Source organism: Macaca nemestrina, chromosome 3, assembly GCF_043159975.1.
Source record: "Macaca nemestrina isolate mMacNem1 chromosome 3, mMacNem.hap1, whole genome shotgun sequence".
In the NCBI taxonomy this organism is placed as follows: domain Eukaryota; kingdom Metazoa; phylum Chordata; class Mammalia; order Primates; family Cercopithecidae; genus Macaca; species Macaca nemestrina.
In genome coordinates this window covers 145,574,261-145,596,415 of record NC_092127.1, presented here as the reverse complement: position 1 = coordinate 145,596,415, position 22,155 = coordinate 145,574,261, and the positions used below count along the sequence as shown (strand labels likewise).

The 22,155-nt window shown below is 43.0% G+C and overlaps 1 protein-coding gene across 35 annotated transcripts in view; it reads left to right on the top strand.

Moving 5' to 3' along the window:
* The window catches only part of LOC105496856 (SEC31 homolog A, COPII coat complex component), an 82,106-nt gene extending 80,477 nt beyond the window's left edge, over positions 1-1,629 (top strand). For all 35 annotated transcript variants that reach the window (XM_071093591.1, XM_071093589.1, XM_071093586.1 and 32 more), the window contains one exon: positions 1,038-1,629. In XM_071093591.1, the coding sequence (XP_070949692.1) occupies positions 1,038-1,217 (180 nt within the window). In that variant the 3' untranslated portion in view covers positions 1,218-1,629. The remainder of the gene's footprint in view (positions 1-1,037) is intronic.
* Positions 1,630-22,155: the final 20,526 nt, after the last annotated feature.

Sequence of the window (22,155 nt, the reverse complement as noted above, 5' to 3'; positions counted from 1 at the left end):
TTAAGAATTAGTAAATTTGGGCCCGCCCTTTGAGATATTATGATTAAGAATCTTTAATCTCCTTTTTGTGCATAGAAGAATTTTTTAAAGGTCTGAGGCTCTCTTTTTTTTTTTTTTTTTTTTTTTTGAGACAAAGTCTGGCTCTGTCACCCAGGCTGGAGTGCAGTGGCGCAATCATGGCTCACTGCAACCTCCACCTCCCGGGTTCACATCATTCTCCTGCCTCAGCCTCCTGAGTAGCTGGGACTACAGGCGTCCGCCACCACGCCCGGCTAATTTTTTGTATTTTTAGTAGAAACGGGGTTTCACCGTGTTCGCCAGGATGGTCTCGATCTCCTGACCTTGTGATCCACCCACCTCAGCCTTCCAAAGTGCTGGGATTACAGGCGTGAGCCACTGCGCCTGGCCTGAGGCTCTCTTTTTTTTTTTTTTTTCTTTGAGACGGAGTCTCGCTCTGTCGCCCAGGCTGGAGTGCAGTGGCCAGATCTCAGCTCACTGCAAGCTCCGCCTCCCGGGTTCCCGCCATTCTCCTGCCTCAGCCTCCCGAGTAGCTGGGACCACAGACGCCCACCACCTCGCCCGGCTAGTTTTTTGTATCTTTTAGTAGAGACGGGGTTTCACCGTGTTAGCCAGGATGGTCTCGATCTCCTGACCTCGTGATCCGCCCGTCTCGGCCTCCCAAAGTGCTGGGATTACAGGCTTGAGCCACCGCGCCCGGCCCTGAGGCTCTCTTAAGTGGAGAGAGACATTAGCATTTCAGTTTGGAGGGGAAATCGGGCCGCTTTTATATAATAAAATACCTGGCTTATACATGTATAATCCATTAATAACTTCTTTATGTAAATCATTTTGTCATGGTTCTACTTGATAACTGTTGCTTGGTTCGAGAAACTTTCTAGAAATGCTAAATGGTTTATACATTTTTATAATATTTGTTTCAAGTTCCACTTAAATATCTGGGTATAATGTTTGTAGAGGATCTCATGGGAAATTCTCCCTTAATTTAATTCTTTCTCTTGGTTCTACTTTTGTTTCAGCTTTCACCAACAATCACCAGTGGTTTACACAGCATTGCACGGAGCATTGAAACTCGAAACTACTCAGAAGGATTGACCATGCATACCCACATAGTTAGCACCAGCAACTTCAGTGAGACCTCTGCTTTCATGCCAGTTCTCAAAGTTGTTCTCACCCAGGCCAATAAGCTGGGTGTCTAAAAGGACAGCTTCTCTTCCACTCAATATTGCCATTTTTCCAAAGAAACATGTTTAAAAAAAAATTTTAAGACATGGACCAGTCGCCATTAGCATGTTTGCATAGCAACCAGTCAAGAGCAATTACACTATTTCTGCCGATATACTCACCTTAGAACTGCTCAGAACCCTGGTGCTTTATTTTTTGTTTTAATCTTTTGTTGCCAGTAATGATTTTCCTATTCTGAAACAGTGTATTTCCTGGATTACACATAGTATGGTTTCCTGAAGTATTCTGATAAATTTGTTTTTTAAAACCTCAATATACTTTTTAGAAAAGGAGCATCTGGTTATGCATAAAGCAGAGCTAAAACTAAATTTCTTTCATGTCCTCCCTACTTCCTCCATGTCAATCAGATTAAAGTGTGTAATCCTATTTTATGTGTGTATTGTCTTTTTTGAAACAGCTGCTTGCAATTTAGTTTATTTTTTGTGTCTTAGGATTCACTCTGTTCCTGAGTAAATAACTACATCTACAAACTGCTGCATGGGTTTTAGCAGATATTAATAAAAATGGGATCCCTGGCTTTAAATATATATGAAAAGACTGGACATTTTTATTCTGTAGAATGCATTGAGCTTTTTTCTATTTCTAAATGTTTCCATATTCTATTTGAGTTTTAAGACTAAATTGTGTCCATTTTATAGCTGGAAATTTTTTCACCTATTTTGTTTAAATTACCTATAGCTGTGCCAGGTGTGGTGGCTCACACTTGTAAACCCAGCACTTTGAGAGGCCGAAGCAGATGGATCACCTGAGGTTGGGAGTTCGAGACCAGCCTGACCAACATGGAGAAACCCCGTCCCTACTAAAAGTACAAAATTAGCTGGGCGTGGTGGCGCATGCTTGTAATCCCAGCTACTTGGGTGGCTGAGGCAGGAGAATCGCTTGGACCCGGGAGGCGGAGGTTGCAGTGTGCCGAGATCGCGCCATTGCACTCTAGCCTGGGCAACAGGAGCAAAACTCTTTCTCAAAAAAAAAAAAAAAAAAAAAAAAAAATTTACCTATAGCTTTGAGGTTTAAGTTCAGAAAGAAAGCTTTAATTTCAGTCAGCCTCCTAAATCAAAGCCACACATTTTGCACCCAGTTTTTCTGTCAAGTGATTTTTTTTTTTTTTTTTTTTGAGACGGAGTCTCGCTCTGTCGCCCAGGCTGGAGTGCAGTGGCGCGATCTCGGCTCACTGCAAGCTCTACCTCCCGGGTTCACGCCATTCTCCCGCCTCAGCCTCCGAGTAGCTGGGACTACAGGCGCCCGCCACCACGCCCGGCTAGTTTTTTGTATTTTTAGTAGAGACGGGGTTTCACCATGTTAGCCAGGATGGTCTCGATCTCCTGACCTCGTGATCCACCCGCCTCGGCCTCCCAAAGTGCTGGGATTACAGGCTTGAGCCACCGCGCCCGGCCGAGTGATTTTATTATCATTTGTCTTAAGAACAGTGTGGTAAGGCTGGGCGCGGTGGCTCACGCCTGTAATCCCAACACTTTGGGAGACCAAGGCAGGTGGATCACCTGAGGTCAGGAGTTCGAGACCAGCCTGATCAACATGGAGGAACCCCGTCTCTACTAAAAATACAAAATTAGCCTGCCAGGCGTGGTGGTGCATGCCTGTAATCCCAGCTACTCAGGAGGCTGAGGCAGGAGAATCACTTGAACCCGAGAGGCCGAGGTTGCACTGAACCGAGGATGTGCCACTGCACTCCAGCCTGGGCAACAGCCTCAATCTCAAAAAAATAAATAAAAGAACAGTGTGGTAAACAAAAGAATAATGGTCCTTGTAGAATCTGGAGAAGAGTTAAATAATTTTCATAGTTTATGCAATATTCCTTAAGAGGTTTAAAAAACTAGATACTAAACATGGTGGAGTAAGTTATGTCAGTTTTCTTCAGCCTGAGTGAAATAGTTTGCAAGAACCTCTTGATTCTATTTGCCAAGATTCCCTACTCAACAAATGTTGCATTTTTAAAAATTACTCAGGCTGGGTGCAGTGGCTCACACCTGTAATCCAGCACTTTGGGAGAAGAGGCAGGAGGATCACTTGAGCCCAGGAGTTCAAGACTAGCCTGGGCTACATAGTGAGACCGTGTCTCTACTAAAAATAAAAAAAATTGGCCGGGCGTGGTGGCTCAAGCCTGTAATCCCAGCACTTTGGGAGGCCGAGACGGGCAGATCACAAGGTCAGGAGATCGAGACCATCCTGGCTAACACGGCGAAACCCCGTCTCTACTAAAAACACACAAAAAAAATTAGCTGGGCGAGGTGGCGGCGCCTGTGGTCCCAGCTGCTCGGGAGGCTGAGGCAGGAGAATGGCGGGAACCCGGGAGGCGGAGCTTGCAGTGAGCTGAGATCTGGCCACTGCACCCCAGCCTGGGCGACAGAGCGAGACTCTGTCTCAAAAAAAAAAAAAAAAAAAAAAAAAAAATTAGCCCGATATGGTGGCACATGCCTGTGGTCCCAGCTACTTGGGAGGCTAAGGCGGGAGGATCCCTTGAGCCCCAGAGGTCAAGGTTGCAGTGAGCTGTGATTGTGTCACTTCACTCCAGCCTGGGTGACAGAGACCCTGTCTCAAAAAAGAAAAACTCAATTTTATAGCTCAGAATAGTTTTGTGACTTAAAAAGAGTACCTTGATAGCATGTACATATGTTAGAGTCTCAAGAATGGACTATTTAGACTTGTAAATGGATGTACTGTCGCCTAGCTCACTGGTTTTCTATGCACTTGATAGTGTGAGTCACACGCCTGTAATCCCAGCACTTTGGGAGGCCGAGGTGGGTGGATCTCGAGGTCAGGAATTCAAGACCGGCCTGGCCAAGATGGTAAATCCCCGTCTCTACTAAAAATACAAAAAAAAATTAGCTGGGCTTGGTGGCAGGCGCTTGTAATCCCAGCTACTCAGGAGACTGAGGCAGAGAATTGCTTGAACCTGGGAGGCGGAGGTTGCAGTGAGCCAAGATCGCGCCACTGCGCTCCAGCCTGGGTGACAGAGTGAGATTCCGTCTCAAATAAATAATAAATAAAAAGATAGTGTGAGTCAGTTCCACTACTCATTGAAGTGACAACGTGACCCTCTGGATTTGACCCTGAACAGTAGTATCAGCCCAAGACTCCGTCTGCAGAGTGGACTGGCTTCAAGTATTTTTTTAAATCACTCTTAAACAGTTAGAATTTGTTTAGCAGTTGCACGTTTATCTTGACATGACAATGGCATATTTGGCATCATTCTACCAAAAAGAAACTATTTTCCAAAAGATGAGAAACGAGTAGGTGGCAATGGAACCCTGGCCAACCCAAAGATTTATTTAAGAGTATGAGTGTATAGGCCAGGTGCAGTGGCTCACGCCTGTAATCCCAGCACTTTGGGAGGCCAAGGCGGGCGGATCACAAGGTCAGGAGATCAAGAACATCCTGGCTAACACAGTGAAACCCCGTCTCTACTAAAAATACAAAAAATTAGCTGGGCGTGGTGGCGGGCGCCTGTAGTCCCAGCTACTCTGGAGGCTGAGGCAGGAGAATGGCGTGAACCCGGGAGGCAGAGCTTGCAGTGAGCCAAGATCCGGCCACTGCACTGCAGTCTGGGCGACAGTGTGAGACTCCATCTCAAAAAAAAAAAAAAAAAGAGTATTAGTGTATAAAACTACTTGCCTCTGGTAGCAGAGCACCTGCTCTCACCTTTTTCATTACATTGTGATATTTTTTTTTCCACTTGCAGCTGTTTCTGTATGTGGCTTATAATCTTGGGAAAGTTTCATGTAAATGAATGGAGCTGAGATGAGTCAAACTCTGAAGTATGAAGATAATAGGCAATTAGAGAAAGAAAGTAGTTTTTCTTCAGGAAAGACAACTTTCAAGAAGTTTTCTTTTTTAAAAAATGGAAAAAAATGTCAACTTGATTTTGTAAATAATTCTATTTTTAATGTTTTCAACGTGGATGACATTACAGTATATGCCTGCACAATTCAGGAACCACTGTTTAAGGCTATTCTTATATAAAGATTTCATGGATCATACAACTCATTGTTGTGACATTTTGGAAAGTTAGAGCTATATTTTCTACCCTTGTCATTACTTCATATATAGTGACCAGTCATGCTTTCTGAATCCCAGGTCTATTCAAATTACTTTTTCTGTTTTTGTGCTTTTTTTAAAAACCTACTTAATTTTAAAACAAGGGAAGGAATGTGAGGAAAGCTGGTGGGTGAGGCCGGGTGTTGGCCAGGAAATGTATCAGAGTCTCTGGAGGTGGTGCTTTTTATATTACTTCCAGTCCTCTTCTCCCTTCTTTATACCACCCTTTGGGTTTGGTGGGATGGAGGTGCCCTCAGGCCGCACCTGAGAATCATGTGTAATCAGCGGTAGAGTCAATGGAGGTAGTTGTTCATTTGAACAGTGTGGGGCAGGAACAGAACTGCTCTATACCTGACTGTTGAGAGTCCAGTGAACCTATATATTCTTTGGATTCAGAAAATTGTCATGTATCCTGGAGGACAGGAAGATGCCATGGGATCCCTGGCGACCAGATGTGCTTTGATGGCTCATGCCTGTAATCACAACATTTTGTGAGGCTGAGGCCGGAGGATTGCTTGAGCCCAGGAGTTCAAGACCAGCTTGTGCAACCTAGTGAGACCCCATCACTACAAAATTTTTTTTTTTTAATTAGCCAGGCATGGTGGCACATGCCTGTAGTTCCAGCTACTCAGGAGGCTGAAGTGGGAGGATCACTTGAGCTCAGGAGGTTGAGGCTGCAATGAGCTGTGATCACGCCACTGCACTCCAGCCTGGACGACAGAGAGAGATCCTCTCTCACAAAAAGTGGGGGAGGGAAGGATGACATTTTCGATAACCACTTAACACCTGACCATATTTGGATTCACCTAAGAGTGAATGTGAAGCCATTTGTTGACTCTTCTGCCACAATGGAGACTTCATTTGGAATTGTCACGAAGTTTCAGTCAATAGTGTATGCACATGTGTATATATATACACACACAAACATACAGATTCCCCCCGACCCCTTTGTTTATTCCACTGCTGTGGTAGCAGCATCCTCAAGTATAACCTCTGATTAATCTGCAGGGGTGTTCACATGCTAAAGATGTCAGTGTCTTCAAATTATTCTGTAAATAAGTGTAAGAGGGACTGTGCACAGACACTGTTAACTATTTGGTCTTATGGATAAATGTCCCAAATTTTTAAATAAATGTAGATTACGGAGAAAGAGCAAATTAGCTTTCACTTTTTCTGGTACATTGTTTGTTTAATCAGTTTTAACGGGCCTTTCCTGGTAGGTACTGCTGCTAATTGAAAGGATCTGCCATTTACTTGAGCTGGGCACTCAATTATGTGTTTAGATCTCTCTCGATCTTCACATCAGCCCAGGGCACTAAGTAATTCCAGTTGCCAAGCACAGCTGGAATCTGGATTCCAACCCAGGTCTCAGCCTAGTAAGCCTGTCTTTTTCCCACAAAAACAGATTTTTTCCCCAAAGTAAAGATAACTGCTACTGTATAACAAAAACCGGAGTTTTGATTTTGATTTTGCTCCCCTGCCCCACCTCCCCATTAGTCTGCAGAGACCTGGCTTCTTCCACAAAAGAGGAATATACACATTGTAGTGGGTAACATCTATTGAGCATGGTGTGTTGGCATCTTTTCAGGCAGGTTCTCTTCACATGGTGGGAAAGGTGACCCCTGTCAGCACAAAGCCTACATCTCCACTACTTGTGATACACAAAGGGAGGAGAGACCCTCTCGCAATATCTATATATTGTTCATATAGACAACTCTGGCTTCATTTGGGTCTCATGCCCACTACCAGATCAAGGTGTGTGCCAGGGAGGTGGAGTACCAGAACTGGCTGGTCCAGATAGTACGCCCACCCTAGTGTGAGCCCAGTGATTTGTGTGTGTGTGTGTGTGTGTGTGTGTGTGTGTGTGTGTGTGTGTAGAGATGGAGTCTCGCTCTGTCACCCAGGCTGGAGTGCAGTGGTGTGACCTTGGTTCACTGCAACCTCCACTTTCTGGGTTCAAGCAATTCTTCTGCCTCAGCCTCCCGAGTAGCTGGGACTACAGGCCCACACTGCCATGCCCGGTTAATTTCTTTTGTATTTTAGTAGAGATGGGGTTTCACCGTGTTGCCCAGACTGGTCTCGAATTCCTGAGCTCAGGCAATCCACCTGCCTCGGTCTCCCTAAGTGCTAGAATTACAGGCATGAGCCACCACACTTGGCTGAGCCCAGTGATTTTAAACCCTACCAGGACCACATAGAGTGATTCCCCCAAAGGAAAGGGTGCAGTATAGACAAAGGGAGAAAATGACCAGAACAACCACATACCTCCTTGTAGATCATACCAGGGAAGAGTTACAGAACCAGGGTTCTAGACTGGAGGGAAACCTTGGGTGGTAGTAGTAAAAAGCTATTAGGGAGCTCACTTTATCCCGACTGCTGGAAGTAGTGTCTCCATGACATCTGGGAGTCAAGGAGCTGGGTTCCAGTGCCTTCTCTGCCACGTACTGTTAGCCAAATCATGTCACCACCTTCTGCCTCTGTTTCCCCAACTGTAAAATGAGGGAATAGGACTAGATTTCTAACTTCACTTGCAGCTCTGAAAGTCTGTAATACATCTGCCTTTTCCACAATGTCTTTGTCTATTACCTACAAGTCTTCAGGGGGATAAAAATTTTGGTAAGCACCAAAGCTTTTAAGAAAGAGGACAGAAACAACTCAGGCCCGTTTCTATTTGGATAACGTTTTTCCTCTTGTAGAGTTAACTTGATTTCCATTCTGGAGAAGAATCAATTCTGCACTTCCCCTGGTTGGAAATTAATGGGCAAGCATTAAAGAGATAGTTTGTAATTTGAGGACTTGGGATAAACATTACTTGGCATTGTAGTCCTCAAGTACTGAGTCCTCCTCATTAAGGATATATATTTTCATGAAATTAACCTTTCTGCACACCCGTTCCCCACATCAAGCACAGGCTACATTTGAGTGATTGCTTAGGATACTCACAATGAACCAGGTTTTCTTCTGGTGCTGCAAATCTGGGTCACCCTTTTGTCATTCCTGAACTCTATTTACAAATTCCCCCTCCCTGCTAGAGAACAACAGGGGCCTTTGCCTTTTAAAAGCAGGCTGTGTACTTGACACAGCAGGAAGAGAAAGAGGTCATTGAAATGGAAACAATAACAGCAGCTAATGCCGAGAAATAAATAAGAACTTCTCTGCATGTATCTGCCCTTGGAAACCAAAATAACTATCCTAAAAGAAAATGAGGTGGGTGTTTGTGGAGGGAGGGGAACTGGAGAGCTGGAAGAGTTTGTGGGTGAAAACTTTATTAATGCTGTCTTCTGTCATAATAATAGGGAATGTTTATTTCAGAGAGCTGACATTTGGAAGCAGGGAGAGTGGAGAGGAGTTTGGTTAGGTTTATAGACCTCATTTCTAGACAGTTGCAGCGACTAATGCCTGTAATCCCAACACTTTGGGAGGCCTAGGCAGAAGGATCACTTGAGCCCAGGAGTTCAATACCAGCTTGTGCAACATAGTGAGACCCCCCATCTCTACACACACACACACACACACACACACAAATATATATATATATATATATATATATTTTTTTTTTTTTTAATTAGCTAGGTGTGGTAACACATGCCTATAGTCCCAGCTACTTAGGAGGCTGAGGACGAAGGATCGCTTGAACTCAGGAGGTTGAGGCTACAGTGAGCTGTGATTGCACCACTGCACTTCAGCCTGGTCAAAGGTTGATGTGGTGTGGGTATTAACAATTGTTGACATGTCATGACTGGGTCTTAAAAAAGGATGATTAGGCCGGGCGCGGTGGCTCAAGCCTGTAATCCCAGCACTTTGGGAGGCCGAGACGGGCGGATCACAAGGTCAGGAGATCGAGACCATCCTGGCTAACATGGTGAAACCCCGTCTCTACTAAAAATACAAAAAACTAGCCGGGCGAGGTGGCGGGCGCCTGTAGTCCCAGCTACTTGGGAGGCTGAGGCAGGAGAATGGCGTAAACCCGGGAGGCGGAGCTTGCAGTGAGCTGAGATCCGGCCACTGCACTCCAGCCTGGGCGAAAGAGCGAGACTCTGTCTCAAAAAAAAAAAAAAAAAAAAAAAAAAAAGGATGATTAGTGACTTCCAGAGCATTTATTAGAGTTTGTGGTATATACTTCTTTTAGTGATTTTTTTTTTTAGTGTCTACCTCCCCTACTGAACTGTGAATTCCCTGAGCATAAAGCCATAAACTCCTCTGTCTATGGAGCTGGGCTCAGTGCTTAACTTCTAGAAGAGGCTCGATAAATATATATTGAATGAAAGAATGTTAATAGATTGAAACTCAAGATTGTTTGGAAAGATGCAAGGGGCAGCATATTGCTGACCAAAGAGACAGGTTTGGGTAGGTTTCAGTATGTCAGTGGGTTTTTCATAAAGTAGACCTTCTTAACTATCTTATGAATCAGAAACTAATTCAGCCTTCAAATCTGGCCTTCTCCAGAGCCCAGTTCCCTGCTGCCAAATTGCAGCAGGCATGGTGGCTCATACCTGTAATCCCAGCACTTTGGGAGGCCGAGACCAGAGGATCACCTGAGGTTGGGAGTTTGAGACCAGCCTAACCAACATGGAGAAACCCCAACTCTACTAAAAATACAAAATTAGCCAGGCATGGTGGCACATGCCTGTAATCCCAGCTACTCGGGAGGCTGAGGCAGGAGAATCACTTGAACCTGGGAGGCGGAGGTTGCGGTGAGCCGAGATCACGCCATTGCACTCCAACCTGGGCAACAAGAGCAAAACTCTGTCTCAATAAATAAATAAATAAATAAATAAATAAAATCAGCTGGGCATAGTGGCGCATGCCTGTAGTCCCAGCGACTGGGGAGGCTGAGGCAGGAGAATCGTTTGAACGTAGAGACAGAGGTTGCAGTGAGCCAAGATCGTGCCACTGCACTCCAGCCTGGCAACAGAGTGAGACTCTGTCTCAAAAAAAAAAAAAAAAAAACCCAAACAAGAAGTCATCAGGAAATGTGGGAAGGGTCTTAAGCAATAAGGCTGGTGTCTTTGTTAAAGGAAAACCCTTCGCTCTTTTTCTCATCTAGAGCAATAGAAACATTCATTTTAGAGGACCAGGTCTCCCATCACCCACTGCTATATAAACTCTCAATGGGGAATTTTTCCAATCTATTTAGTACAGAAAGAGGGACACCAACCCTCCTGGGACTGGAGGAAGCAGAGAAGACTGATTTTCTTCTAAGCCATGGTGTTGCTGTATCTCAAAACCAATCTTCCTGTAATCTTGAAGGCTAACTTCCCAACTTTATGCTTCACTGGAATCATTCTGATATAAAGCTTGTGAGTGATGATCTCACACTGTGAGCACAAAGATTGTTTAAACTTGAAGCTGTTCTTCAAACTTGAAGCTGTTCTTCATGACCCTTAACCGAGAGGTAACCTCCTTCCCCTTTAAAGTCACAAGAGCCGCAGAGCTGATTCCTTTCTTGTGCCAAAGGAGTTGCCTTTAATGATTACCTCTGTAAAACCAAAGCAGATGATTTTTTTTCACAGTTCCCTTCAAAGCATGCCAATCCTGGCCCTGCTAGAATTCATTCCTTCAAGGTCTGAATCCCTGTAGCCTACTCAGTTATGCCTCTCTTCACAGTCTGGGACCCCCAGGAGCATCCTGGCTTTCTGGTCAGGCAGGTTTTTATAACTGCATTCAGTCCATCTCTCTAGAATGATTAAAAATAATAATAAAATGGCCGGGCGCGGTGGCTCATGCCTGTAATCCCAGCACTTTGGGAGGCCGAGACGGGCGGATCACGAGGTCAGGAGATCGAGACCATCCTGGCGAACACGGTGAAACCCCGTCTCCACTAAAAATACAAAAATTAGCCGGGCATGGTGGCGGGCGCCTGTAGTCCCAGCTACACGGGAGGGTGAGGCAGGAGAATGGCGTGAACCCGGGAGGCAGAGCTTGCAGTGAGTGGAGATCGCGCCACTGCACTCCAGCCTGGGCGACAGAGCGAGACTCCGTCTCAAAAAAAAAAAAAAATAAAATAAAATAATAATAATAATAATAATAAAATAAGTGGTTCACACTTATTAGGTACCAAACTCTACAAAGTTCTGTTCCTGTGAAATGTGTGGTATTATCTCCATTTTGCACATAAAAATACTGATGTTGAGATTATTTGGTACTTTGCATGGAAAGGATTACCAGCATAGATCTGTCTTAATTCCCAAAATATATAGGATGAAATTGAAGATCTGAAAGAGACTCATTGTCCCCAAATCACACAGTACTCAGATGTGCTGATTCAGAGTGGGAGGGCCAGACTTCAACCCAGTCTTTTTTTATTGTTAATTTTTAATTTTTGTGGGTACGTAGTGGGTATACATGTTTATGGGGTACATGAGATATTCTGATACAGGCATGCAATGCATAATAACCACATCAGGGTAAATGGTGTATCCATTACCTCAAGCATTTATCATTCTTTGTGTTACAAACAATCCAGTTATACTGTTTTAGTTATTTTTAAATGTACAATAAATTATTGTTGACTGTAGTCACCTTGCTGTGCAATCAAATACTATATATATATTTATTATTATTATTATTATTTTTGAGTTGGAGTCTTGCTCTGTTGCCCAGGCTGGAGGGTACTGGCGTGATCTCAGCTCACTGCAACTTCCGCCTCCCGGGTTCAAGCAATTCTCTGCCTCAGCCTCCCGAGTAGCTGGAATTACAGGTGTTTGCCACCATGCCTGGCTAATTTTTTAGTATTTTTAGTAGAGACAGGGTTTCACCATCTTGGCCAGGCTGGTCTTGAACCCCTGACCTTGTGATCCACTCGCCTTGGTCTCCCAAAGTGCTAGGATTACAGGTGTGAGCCACTGTGCCTTGCCAAATACTATATTGATTCTATCTAACTATATATATACACACACACACACACACACACACATATATTTCATATATATATATATATATATATATATATATTTTTTTTTTTTTTTTTTTTTGAAATGGAGTCTCACTCTGTCACCCAGGCTAGAGTGCAGTGGCATGATGTCGGCTCACGGCAAGCAATTCTCTGCCTCAGCCTCCTGAGTAGCTGGAATTACAGGCGCCCGCCACCACACCTGGCTAATTTTTTTTGTATTTTTAGTAGAGACAGAGTTTCACTATGTTAGCCAGAATAGTCTGGATCTTCTGACCTCATGATCCGCCCACCTCGGCCTCCCAAAGTGCTGGGATTACAGGCGTGAACCACCACGCCCGGCATATCTAACTATATTTTTGTACCCATTAACCATCCCCCTTTCTCCCCTGCCACACTTTCTTTCCCAACTACGCTTCCCTTCCCTGGTAACCATTGTCCTACTCTCTATCTCCATGAGTTCAGTCGTTTTAATTCTTAGCTCCCACAAATGCATGACAACATGTCAAGTTTGTCTTTCTGTGCCTGGCTTATGTCATTTAACATAATGACCTCAAGTTTCATTCATGTTATTGCAAAGGATAGGATCCCATTCTTTTTTATGGCTGAATCGTACTCCATTGAGTGTATGTACCACATTTTCTTTTTTTTTTTTGAGACGGAGTCTCGCTCTGTCACCCAGGCTGGAGTGCAGTGGCCGGATCTCAGCTCACTGCAAGCTCCGCCTCCCGGGTTCACGCCATTCTCCTGCCTCAGCCTCCCGAGTAGCTGGGACTACAGGCGCCTGCCACCTCGCCCGGCTAAGTTTTTGTATTTTTAGTAGAGACGGGGTTTCACCGTGTTAGCCAGGATGGTCTCGATCTCCTGACCTCATGATCCGCCAGTCTCGGCCTCCCAAAGTGCTGGGATTACAGGCTTGAGCCACCGCGCCCGGCCCACATTTTCTTTATCCATGTGGACACTTAGGTTGCTTCTAAATCTTGGCTATTGTGACTAGTGCTGCAATAAACACGGGAGTACAGATACCTCTTCCGTAGACTGATTTCCTTTCTTTTGGGTATGTACCTAGCAGTGAGATTGCTGGGTCATATAAATATATTTATATTTTATATATTATATATTTATATTATATAAACATACTTATAAACATATATACAATAAATATTTCTGGAATATTCTATGAAGAAATGGGTGAATAAACCTTGAATACAATGCTTCAACCACTTCACATTTTTAATTAAACTATTAATTTTGAAGTAATTATTTATTCATATACAGTTGTAAGAAATCATAGAGAAATTGTACCTTTTACTCAGAGTCCTCAATGATATTATTAATAATTTCCATTTCCACCAACAGTGTATGAAGGTGCTCTTTTCTCCATATCCTCACCAGTATTCGTTATTGTCTGTCTTTTGGATAAAAGCCATTTTAACCAAGGTGAACTAATATGTCATTGTAGTTTTGATTTGCATTTCTCTGATGCTAATGATGTTCAGCATTGTATCATACACCTGTTGGTCATTTGTATGTCTTCTTTTGAGAAATGTCTGTTCAGATCTTTTGCCCATTTTATTTTATTTTATTTTTTTAATTTTATTTTTTTTGAGACGGAGTCTCGCTCTGTCGCCCAGGCTGGAGTGCAGTGGTGTGATCTCAGCTCACTGCAAGCTCCGCCTCCCGGGTTCACGCCATTCTCCTGCCTCAGCCTCCCGAGTAGCTGGGACTACAGGTGCCCGCCACCTCGCCCGGCTAGTTTTTTGTATTTTTTTTTTTAGTAGAGACGGGGTTTCACCATGTTAGCCAGGATGGTCTGGATCTCCTGACTTCGTGATCCGCCGGTCTCGGCCTCCCAAAGTGCTGGGATTACAGGCTTGAGCCCCCGCGCCCGGCCCTGCCCATTTTAAAATCAGATATTATATTTTTTTCCTGTAGCGTTTGAACTTCTTATATATTTTGGTTATTAATCACTTGCCAGATGGGTAGTTTGCAAATATTTTCTCCCATTCTGTGGGTTGCATATTCACTTTATTGACTGTTTCCTGTGCTGTGCATAAGTTTTTTAACTTGATGTGATCCCATTTGTCCACTTTTGCTTTGGTTGCCTGTGCTTGTGGGGTATTATTCAAGAAATCTGACTGGGCACAGTGGCTCACACCTGTAATCCCAGCACTTTGGGAGGCCAAGGTGGGCAGATCACCTGAGGTCAGGAGTTTGAGACCAGCCTGGCCAACATGGTGAAACCCTGGACCCTACTAAAAATACAAAATTAGCCAGGTGTGGTGGAGCACACTTGTAATCCCAGCTACTCGGGAGGCTGAGGCAGGAGAATCGCTGGAACCCGGGAGGCAGAAGTTACAGTAAGCTGAGATTGTGCCATTGCACTCCAGCCTGGGTGACAAGAGTGAAACTCTGTCTCAAAAAAAAAAAAGAAAAAAAGTCTTTGCCCAGTCCAATGTCCTGGAGTTTCTCCCAATGTTTTCTTATAGTACTTTGATAGTCTGAGGTCTTAGATTTAAGTCTGCAATCCATTTTGATTTTTTATACAGTAAGAGATAGGGGTCTAGTTTTGTTCTTCTGACTATGAATATCCAGTTTTCCCAGCACCATTTACTGAAGAGACTGTCCTTTATCTAATGTATGCCTTTGGCACCTTTGTCGAAAATGAGTTCACTGTAGATATATACATTTGTTTCTGGGTTCTCTATTCTGTTCCATTTGACTATATGTCTGTTTTTATGCCAGCATCATGCTGTGTTGGTTACTATGGCTTTGTAAGTCAAGTAATGTGATTCCTCCAGTTTTATTCTTTTTGCTCCTGATAGCTTTGGCTATTCTGTGCCTTTTGTGGTTTCATATACATTTTAGGACTGTCTTTTCTATTTTTGTGAAGAATGTCATTGGTATTTTGATGAGGATTGCATTGAACCTGTAGATTGCTTTGGGTAGTATGGACATTTTAACAGTATTGATTCTTCCAATCCATGTACATGCAAACCCAGGTTTTAGACTGCCAAGCCTAGATCATTTTCACAAGACTGTGATTTTGTCCTGTAGACAAAATCTACATTTTTTTTGAGAAATGCATAGATGTGAGAATCATTGTAAATTTTTAACTTCAAGAATGGACCTTTTCTGGCCGGGCGCGGTGGCTCAAGCCTGTAATCCCAGCACTTTAGGAGGCCGAGACGGGCGGATCACGAGGTCGGGAGATCGAGACCATCCTGGCTAACACAGTGAAACCCCGTCTCTACTAAAAATACAAAAACTTAGCCGGGCTGGTGGCAGGCGCCTGTAGTCCCAGCTACTCGGGAGGCTGAGGCAGGAGAATGGCGTAAACCCGGGAGGCGGAGTTTGCAGTGAGCTGAGATCCGGCCACTGCACTCCAGCCTGGGTGACAGAGCGAGACTCCGTCTCAAAAAAAAAAAAAAAAAAAAAAAAGAATGGACCTTTTCTTGCTCTTCCCTCCCTCCCTAAAACCTGCATTTTCTCCACAGGTTCTTGCTCTGTCACCCAGGCTGGAGTGCAGTGGCACAATCATGACTCACTGTAACTTTGACCTCCCAGTCTCAGGTGATCCTCCCACCTCAGCCTCCCAAGTAGCTGGGATTACAGGTGCACACCACCACACCCAGCTAATTTTTTGTATTTCTTGTAGAGACAGACAGGATTTTGCCATGTTGCCCGGGCTAATCTGAAAGTCTTGGGCTCAGGTGATCCACCCACCTCGGCCTTCCAAAGTGCTGGGATTACAGGCGTGAGACACTGTGCCTGGCCAAAATACAACCTTATCTAAGTGCTAGGTGTTTTGCTAGGCTCATCCCCATATCTAAGCTTTTTCTTAGGCTATTATCCAAGTGGGGGTCTCTGCAAAATCACCTATCTTCCAGGGCCTTGTTTGCTGCCACCTCCTCCATGAAGCCCTCCTGATCATACCAGATCACATGCCTCATCATGTTTCTCTCTCACACACACAGTTTTTGTAGGTAGCATTAACATATAATACTTTTTGTCTTATTTCTATCCTATCTACCAGAAGCAACTTCTACTCTAAGGTATGCACTACTGGCCAGAATCCAGGAATTCTGGCTGTGATGGTCTTGTCCTCATACATCTCAGAGCTGCTAGTTTGTATTTAGAATCTTCTAACTGTTCATTGACATTTGAAAGCTGTTACTTGTCTTTCTTTAGGAAGTCCCCTTGGGCACCCAGCTCACAATCTTCTCCAGCTAAATCCGGATGCAGCCCTATGATTTCAACCCCCTTTGGAGGTCCTGTCCATAATACTTCATCTTCCTCATTTCCAGGAACTGACAACCCTCCACTATAATCCTGTGGCCTCACCTTGGAGCTTATCGTTGGAAACTCTTTCACAACCATAGGTCTCAAGTCTCGGATCCCACTCTTGGGGCACAATGGCCATTACTTCCTTTATTCTCATTCCCTAACAAATTTTCTCTTCAATTTCTTCAAAACCTTGGTTCCCTTGATTCCTCCACTATTTATAACATCTTAGCTTCCTTCTACTCATATTTCCACAAGTACCTGGATCCTTTGTCCTCCCATCAAACCCACCCTACAACTTCAATATGGATATTCCATCAGACCGCTGAAGGAGGCTGTGTAACCACAACAGTGCAGAGTAAGCCAGTTTAAACTTGTGGCAACCATTCTTAGTTGGGCCCTTAATTTGGCCAGGCAACCTTTTAAATGTTCTTCATCAGCTTCCTCTCTCATTTTCCTCAACAGCTCTTGGAGGCCTTCATCACTTTTTCCCAACTCTTTATCAAATTTCCACTCTGCTTGCCCAGCAGACACCTGATCTTCCCTTCAGAGCAAACAGGCCATCATGGCATCCTCCCTCACTTTATTGGCCCACGCTGCAAGCTCTCCTCATCCTCATTTCCTTCCAGTCTCCAAGGAAAAGCTGTTCCTCTGCTCTAAGTTAGCCCAACCATCTGTTCACCTGATCCCATCCAGCCCTAGAAAGCACACACTCAACTTTGTTTCTCTATCCCTCTCCTCTTTACTGCCAAGCACCTAGAAAAATTAACTTACATATGCATTCTATGCTTATCTCCTCCCTCTTTATCTTAAAGTCACCTCTGTGCAAGGTCTGTTCCCATCACTCGTTGAAAAGGCCTCAACAAATGTCAGCCATGACCTTTGTATACAGTGAGCTGTTCATTCCCCTTCTTTCCGGGCCTTTCCATAACATTTTCGACATTGTGAATCGTGCTCTCCCACACTCTGCTGATTCTTCCACTTCTCTCATTTTTCCTTCTCAGTTCACACCACTGGCTTCTTTTTCTTTGCTGTGTTCATAAATAGTGGTTCACTAGGATTCTATCCTGAGCCCTTTTCTCTTCTTACCTTTCCTGGCCAACTGTTTCTACTGACATGGATTTTACTGTATTGAACCATGACTAAATTGTTATTTTCAGTCTAGACTTTTTGCCAAGCTCCAGGCACCTATATATTCAAACATCCACCCAAAGTTTCACTTGAATGTCTAAAACAGGAATTCCTTTTCTTCTTTAATTTACTTATTCAGTTCCTATCTCAAAAATGATTATAATGATTATGGTGATAATACTTACTAATTCCTTACTATGTGCCAGGCACTGTTCTAATCACTTCATGGATATTGACTTTAGTTGTCACAGGAATACTATAAGGTAGGTATTATTTTCACTTTACAAGAGAGGAAATAAACGCAAACTTAGTATTTCAGTGAGTGACACTGTTCTTCAGCTGAATACCCAGTCCAGAGACCCTAAAAGAATCTAGATTTTTCTTCCTCCTTTATGTTTAATACAGCATCAAATCTCTTTGACTCTTCCATTTGAGTTTCTCTGGCTTGATTCCATCCTCTCTATCTATTGTTCTCCAGAATCTGTGCCCTTGCCTTAATTCAGGCCCTCATCATTACTCAACAGATTCTTAAAATAGTGTCCTAACTGAGCTTCACATCTTCAATCTTAGCTCTCTGCACCCCCAATGCAATCATTCCCCACTCTCTTCTAGAGTGGTCTTCCTGCAGTGCAAACTTGATCCCAGTACTGTGCTACATAAAGGCTTTCTGTGGCTCCCCTCACCTACCTCATAGCTCTGTCTGCACGGCACTCAAGACACCCACCTACCCTCATCTGCTGCCCACTGCATGGCATTTCAGTTTCATCTCCCACGCTTCCCTACTTTCACTTCAGATATTCCATATACCTCCCTGAATGCCAAGTGCAAAAACTTTACTCACGCTCTTTTCTCTGCCTGGAACATCCCTTACCCTTTCTTTGAACTATTCATACTTCAACAGTGCTGTCTTATATGACAGCCATTAGCCATATGTGGCTACAAGCACTTGTCGTTAATCTGAATTAAGGTGTGTTGTGTTGTAAGTGGAAACATGGACTTTTGAGACATAGTATGAAAAAAGTATAAAATGTGTCAATAATTTTATACTGATTTTACATTGAAAAGATAATATTTTGGATATATTGAGTTAAATAAAATATATCATTAAAGTTTTTTTTTTGTTTCTTTCTACCTTTTTAATGTGGCTACATTAAAATTACACATGTGGCTTGAATTTGTGGCTCATGATATATTTTTATTAGACAACAATCTTTCAAAATCCTTACCCAGTAAATTTAACCAATAAGGCAAAAGACTTGTACACTGAAAACTACAAAATGCTGCTGAGAAATTAAGGAAGACATAAATAAGTGAAAAGACATGCTATGTTCATGGATTGGAAGACTTAATATCATTAACATGAAAATACTAATTAAAGTTATATACAGATTCACTGCAATCCCTATCAAAATCTCAATATCATTTTTTGCTGAACTAAAAAGATCCTGAAACTGGTATGGAATCTCAGTAAGCCCTGAATAGCCAAAACAATCTTGAAAAAAAAAAAAAAAAAAAAAAAAGAGAACAAAATTGGAAGTCTCAAACTTCCTGATTTCAAAAGTTTTTACAAAGCTACAATAATTTAAACAATGTGGTACTGGCATAAAGACAGACATATAGACCAATGGAGTGAAATAGCCAAAAAAAAGAAAAAAAAAAAAAACTCTCATATATACGGTCAACTGATCTTCAAACTTCCTAATATCAAAAGTTTTTACAAAGGTACAATAATTCAAACAATGTGGTACTGGCATAAAGACAGACATATAGACCAATGGAGTGATATAGCCAAAAAAAAAAGAAAAAAAACCTCTCATATATGCGGTCAACTGATCTTCAACAGGGGTGCCAAGACCATCCAATGAGAAAAGGACAGTCTCTCCAACAAATGGTGCTAGGAAGACTAGATAACTACATGTAAAAGAATGAAGCTGGGCATTTACCTTATACAATACACAAAAATTAACTCAAAGTATATCGAATACCTAAATGTAAGTTGTATAGCTAAAACTATAAAGCTCTTAAAAGAAACTATAGAGGAAAAGCTTCATGACACTGGATTTGGCAATGATTTCTTGGATATGACATCAAAAGCACAAGCACAAACAATAAAAAGTAAAAATAGATAAACTGGACTACATCAAAATTTAAAATGTCAGTGCATCAAAGAACACAATCAACAGAGTGAAAAAGGAAACCTACAGAATGGAAGAAAATATTTGCAAATCATATATCTGATAGGTTGATATTCAGAATATGTAAAGAACTCCTACAACTCAACAACCACAACAACAAAAACCTTATTTAAAAATAGAGGACTTGAATAGACCTTTCTTCAAAGAGGGTATACAAATGACCAACAAGCACATGAAAAGATGCTCAATATCACTAATTATTAAGGAAAGGCCATCAAAACTACAATGAGATATCACTCCTTACCCACTAGGATGGCTATTACCTAAAAAACAGAAAAAGTATCAGTGGGGATTTGGAGAAATTGGAACCCCTGGGCACTGTTGGTGGAAATATGAAACGGTGCAGCCACTATGGAAAACAGTATGACAGTTCCTCAAAAAATTAAACATAGAATTACCATAAGATCCAGCAATACCACTTCTGGATAAACATATATATCCAAAAGAATTGAAACCAGGGTCCTGAAGAGATCTTTGTACATCCATGTTCATAGCAACATTTATTTCCAGGAGCCAAAAGGTGGCGCAACCCAAATGTCCACTGATGGATGAATGGATAAATCAATAAAATTCATATCCATACAATAGAATATTATTCAGTCTTAAAAGGAAGGGAATTCTAATACATACAACCTGGATGAGCTTTGAAAACATTCTGCTAAATGCAATAAGTCAGTCACAGAAAGACAAATCCTCGGCCGGGCGCGGTGGCTCACGCCTGTAATCCCAGCACTTTGGGAGGCCGAGGTGGGTGGATCACGAGGTCAGGAGATCGAGACCATCCTGGCTAACATGGTGAAAACCCGTATTTACTAAAAATACAAAAAATTAGCCGGGCGTGGTGGTGGGCGCCTGTAGTCCCAGCTACTCAGGAGGCTGAGGCAGGAGAATGGTGTGAACCCGGGAGGAGGAGCTTGCAATGAGCCGAGATCGCGCCACTGCACTCCAGCCTGGATGACACAGCAAGACTCCATCTCAAAAAAAAAAAAAAAAAAAAAAAAGATGCCGGGCGCGGTGGCTCACGCCTGTAATCCCAGCACTTTGGGAGGCCGAGGCGGGCGGATCACAAGGTCAGGAGATCGAGACCACGGTGAAACCCCGTCTCTACTAAAAATACAAAAAATTAGCCGGGCGCGGTGGTGGGCGCCTGTAGTCCCAGCTACTCGGGAGGCTGAGGCAGGAGAATGGCGTGAACCCGGGAGGCGGAGCTTGCAGTGAGCCGAGATCGCGCCACTGCACTCCAGCCTGGGGACAGAGCGAGACTCCGTCTCAAAAAAAAAAAAAAAAAAAAAAAAAAAAAAAAAGACAAATGCTCTATTATTTCACTTATGTGATGTATCTAGAGTAGTCAAACTAATTGAAACAAAGTAGCACAGTGGTTGCCAGGGTCTGGATGGAGATTGAAAGGGGAGTTTAATGAGAATAAAGTTTCAGTTTTGCAAGATGATAAAGTCCTGAAGATGGGTTGCACAATAATGTGCATATAGTTAACACTACTGAACTGTACATTTAAAAATGGTTACAATGGTAAATTTTGTTACATATATTTTATGTTACATGTATTTTACCACAATTAAATATTTTTTAAAAATCCTTCCCCAGGTATCACTCTCCCTCCTCCCTGCTCCTGTGTGAATTAACAACTCCCTCCTTTGCACCTCTACATTATCTTGCGTATACCACCATTATGGCTCTTATCACACTTTTGGTAATTATGTGTTTGACAGGATAAGGGTTACTGTCCCATTTGCCCCCATCCTGGGACAGGTGAATACTCATTCACTCCTGGGGTCCTGACCAGAAGCTAAGAAAATATACTAGGGTCTTTGGCAAGACAGAGAAAAGAGGCAGTGACCCCGGTTGCATAATAGGCTAAAGGGGACCGTCATTATTAGCAAGAGTATATCTTGTATCTTGCAGATGTTTCACTCTGAGGCTGGACCTGGAGGGACCATTTTTCTTCAACAATCCTTTTATAGGCAGGCTCTGAAAAACCGAAATAACACTTCTTTCCTCCCTCAACACACAGAAACATCTTCTCCGTTAGGAGGACAGCCAGCTGAAACGATTGGCCATACCTGGTCTGACCCACTGGAGGGAAGCAAGGAAGATGTTCATTCAAGATGGATTCAAGTTAGAGTAGCTGACCTAATAAACAAGGTTCGGGGTTGCGGGGTGAGGGGTGCAATAAAGAACTATTTTGCTGCTTCCCCTGGACTCTTTGTAAGTAAGTTTGATGCCTAATTAAATTTTTTTTTCTGATAATGGACTGTAACTTTCTGCCCTTCCAAGGTGATAGTCAAGAGGTTACATTTGTTTGATCCATCTTTGCTCCTA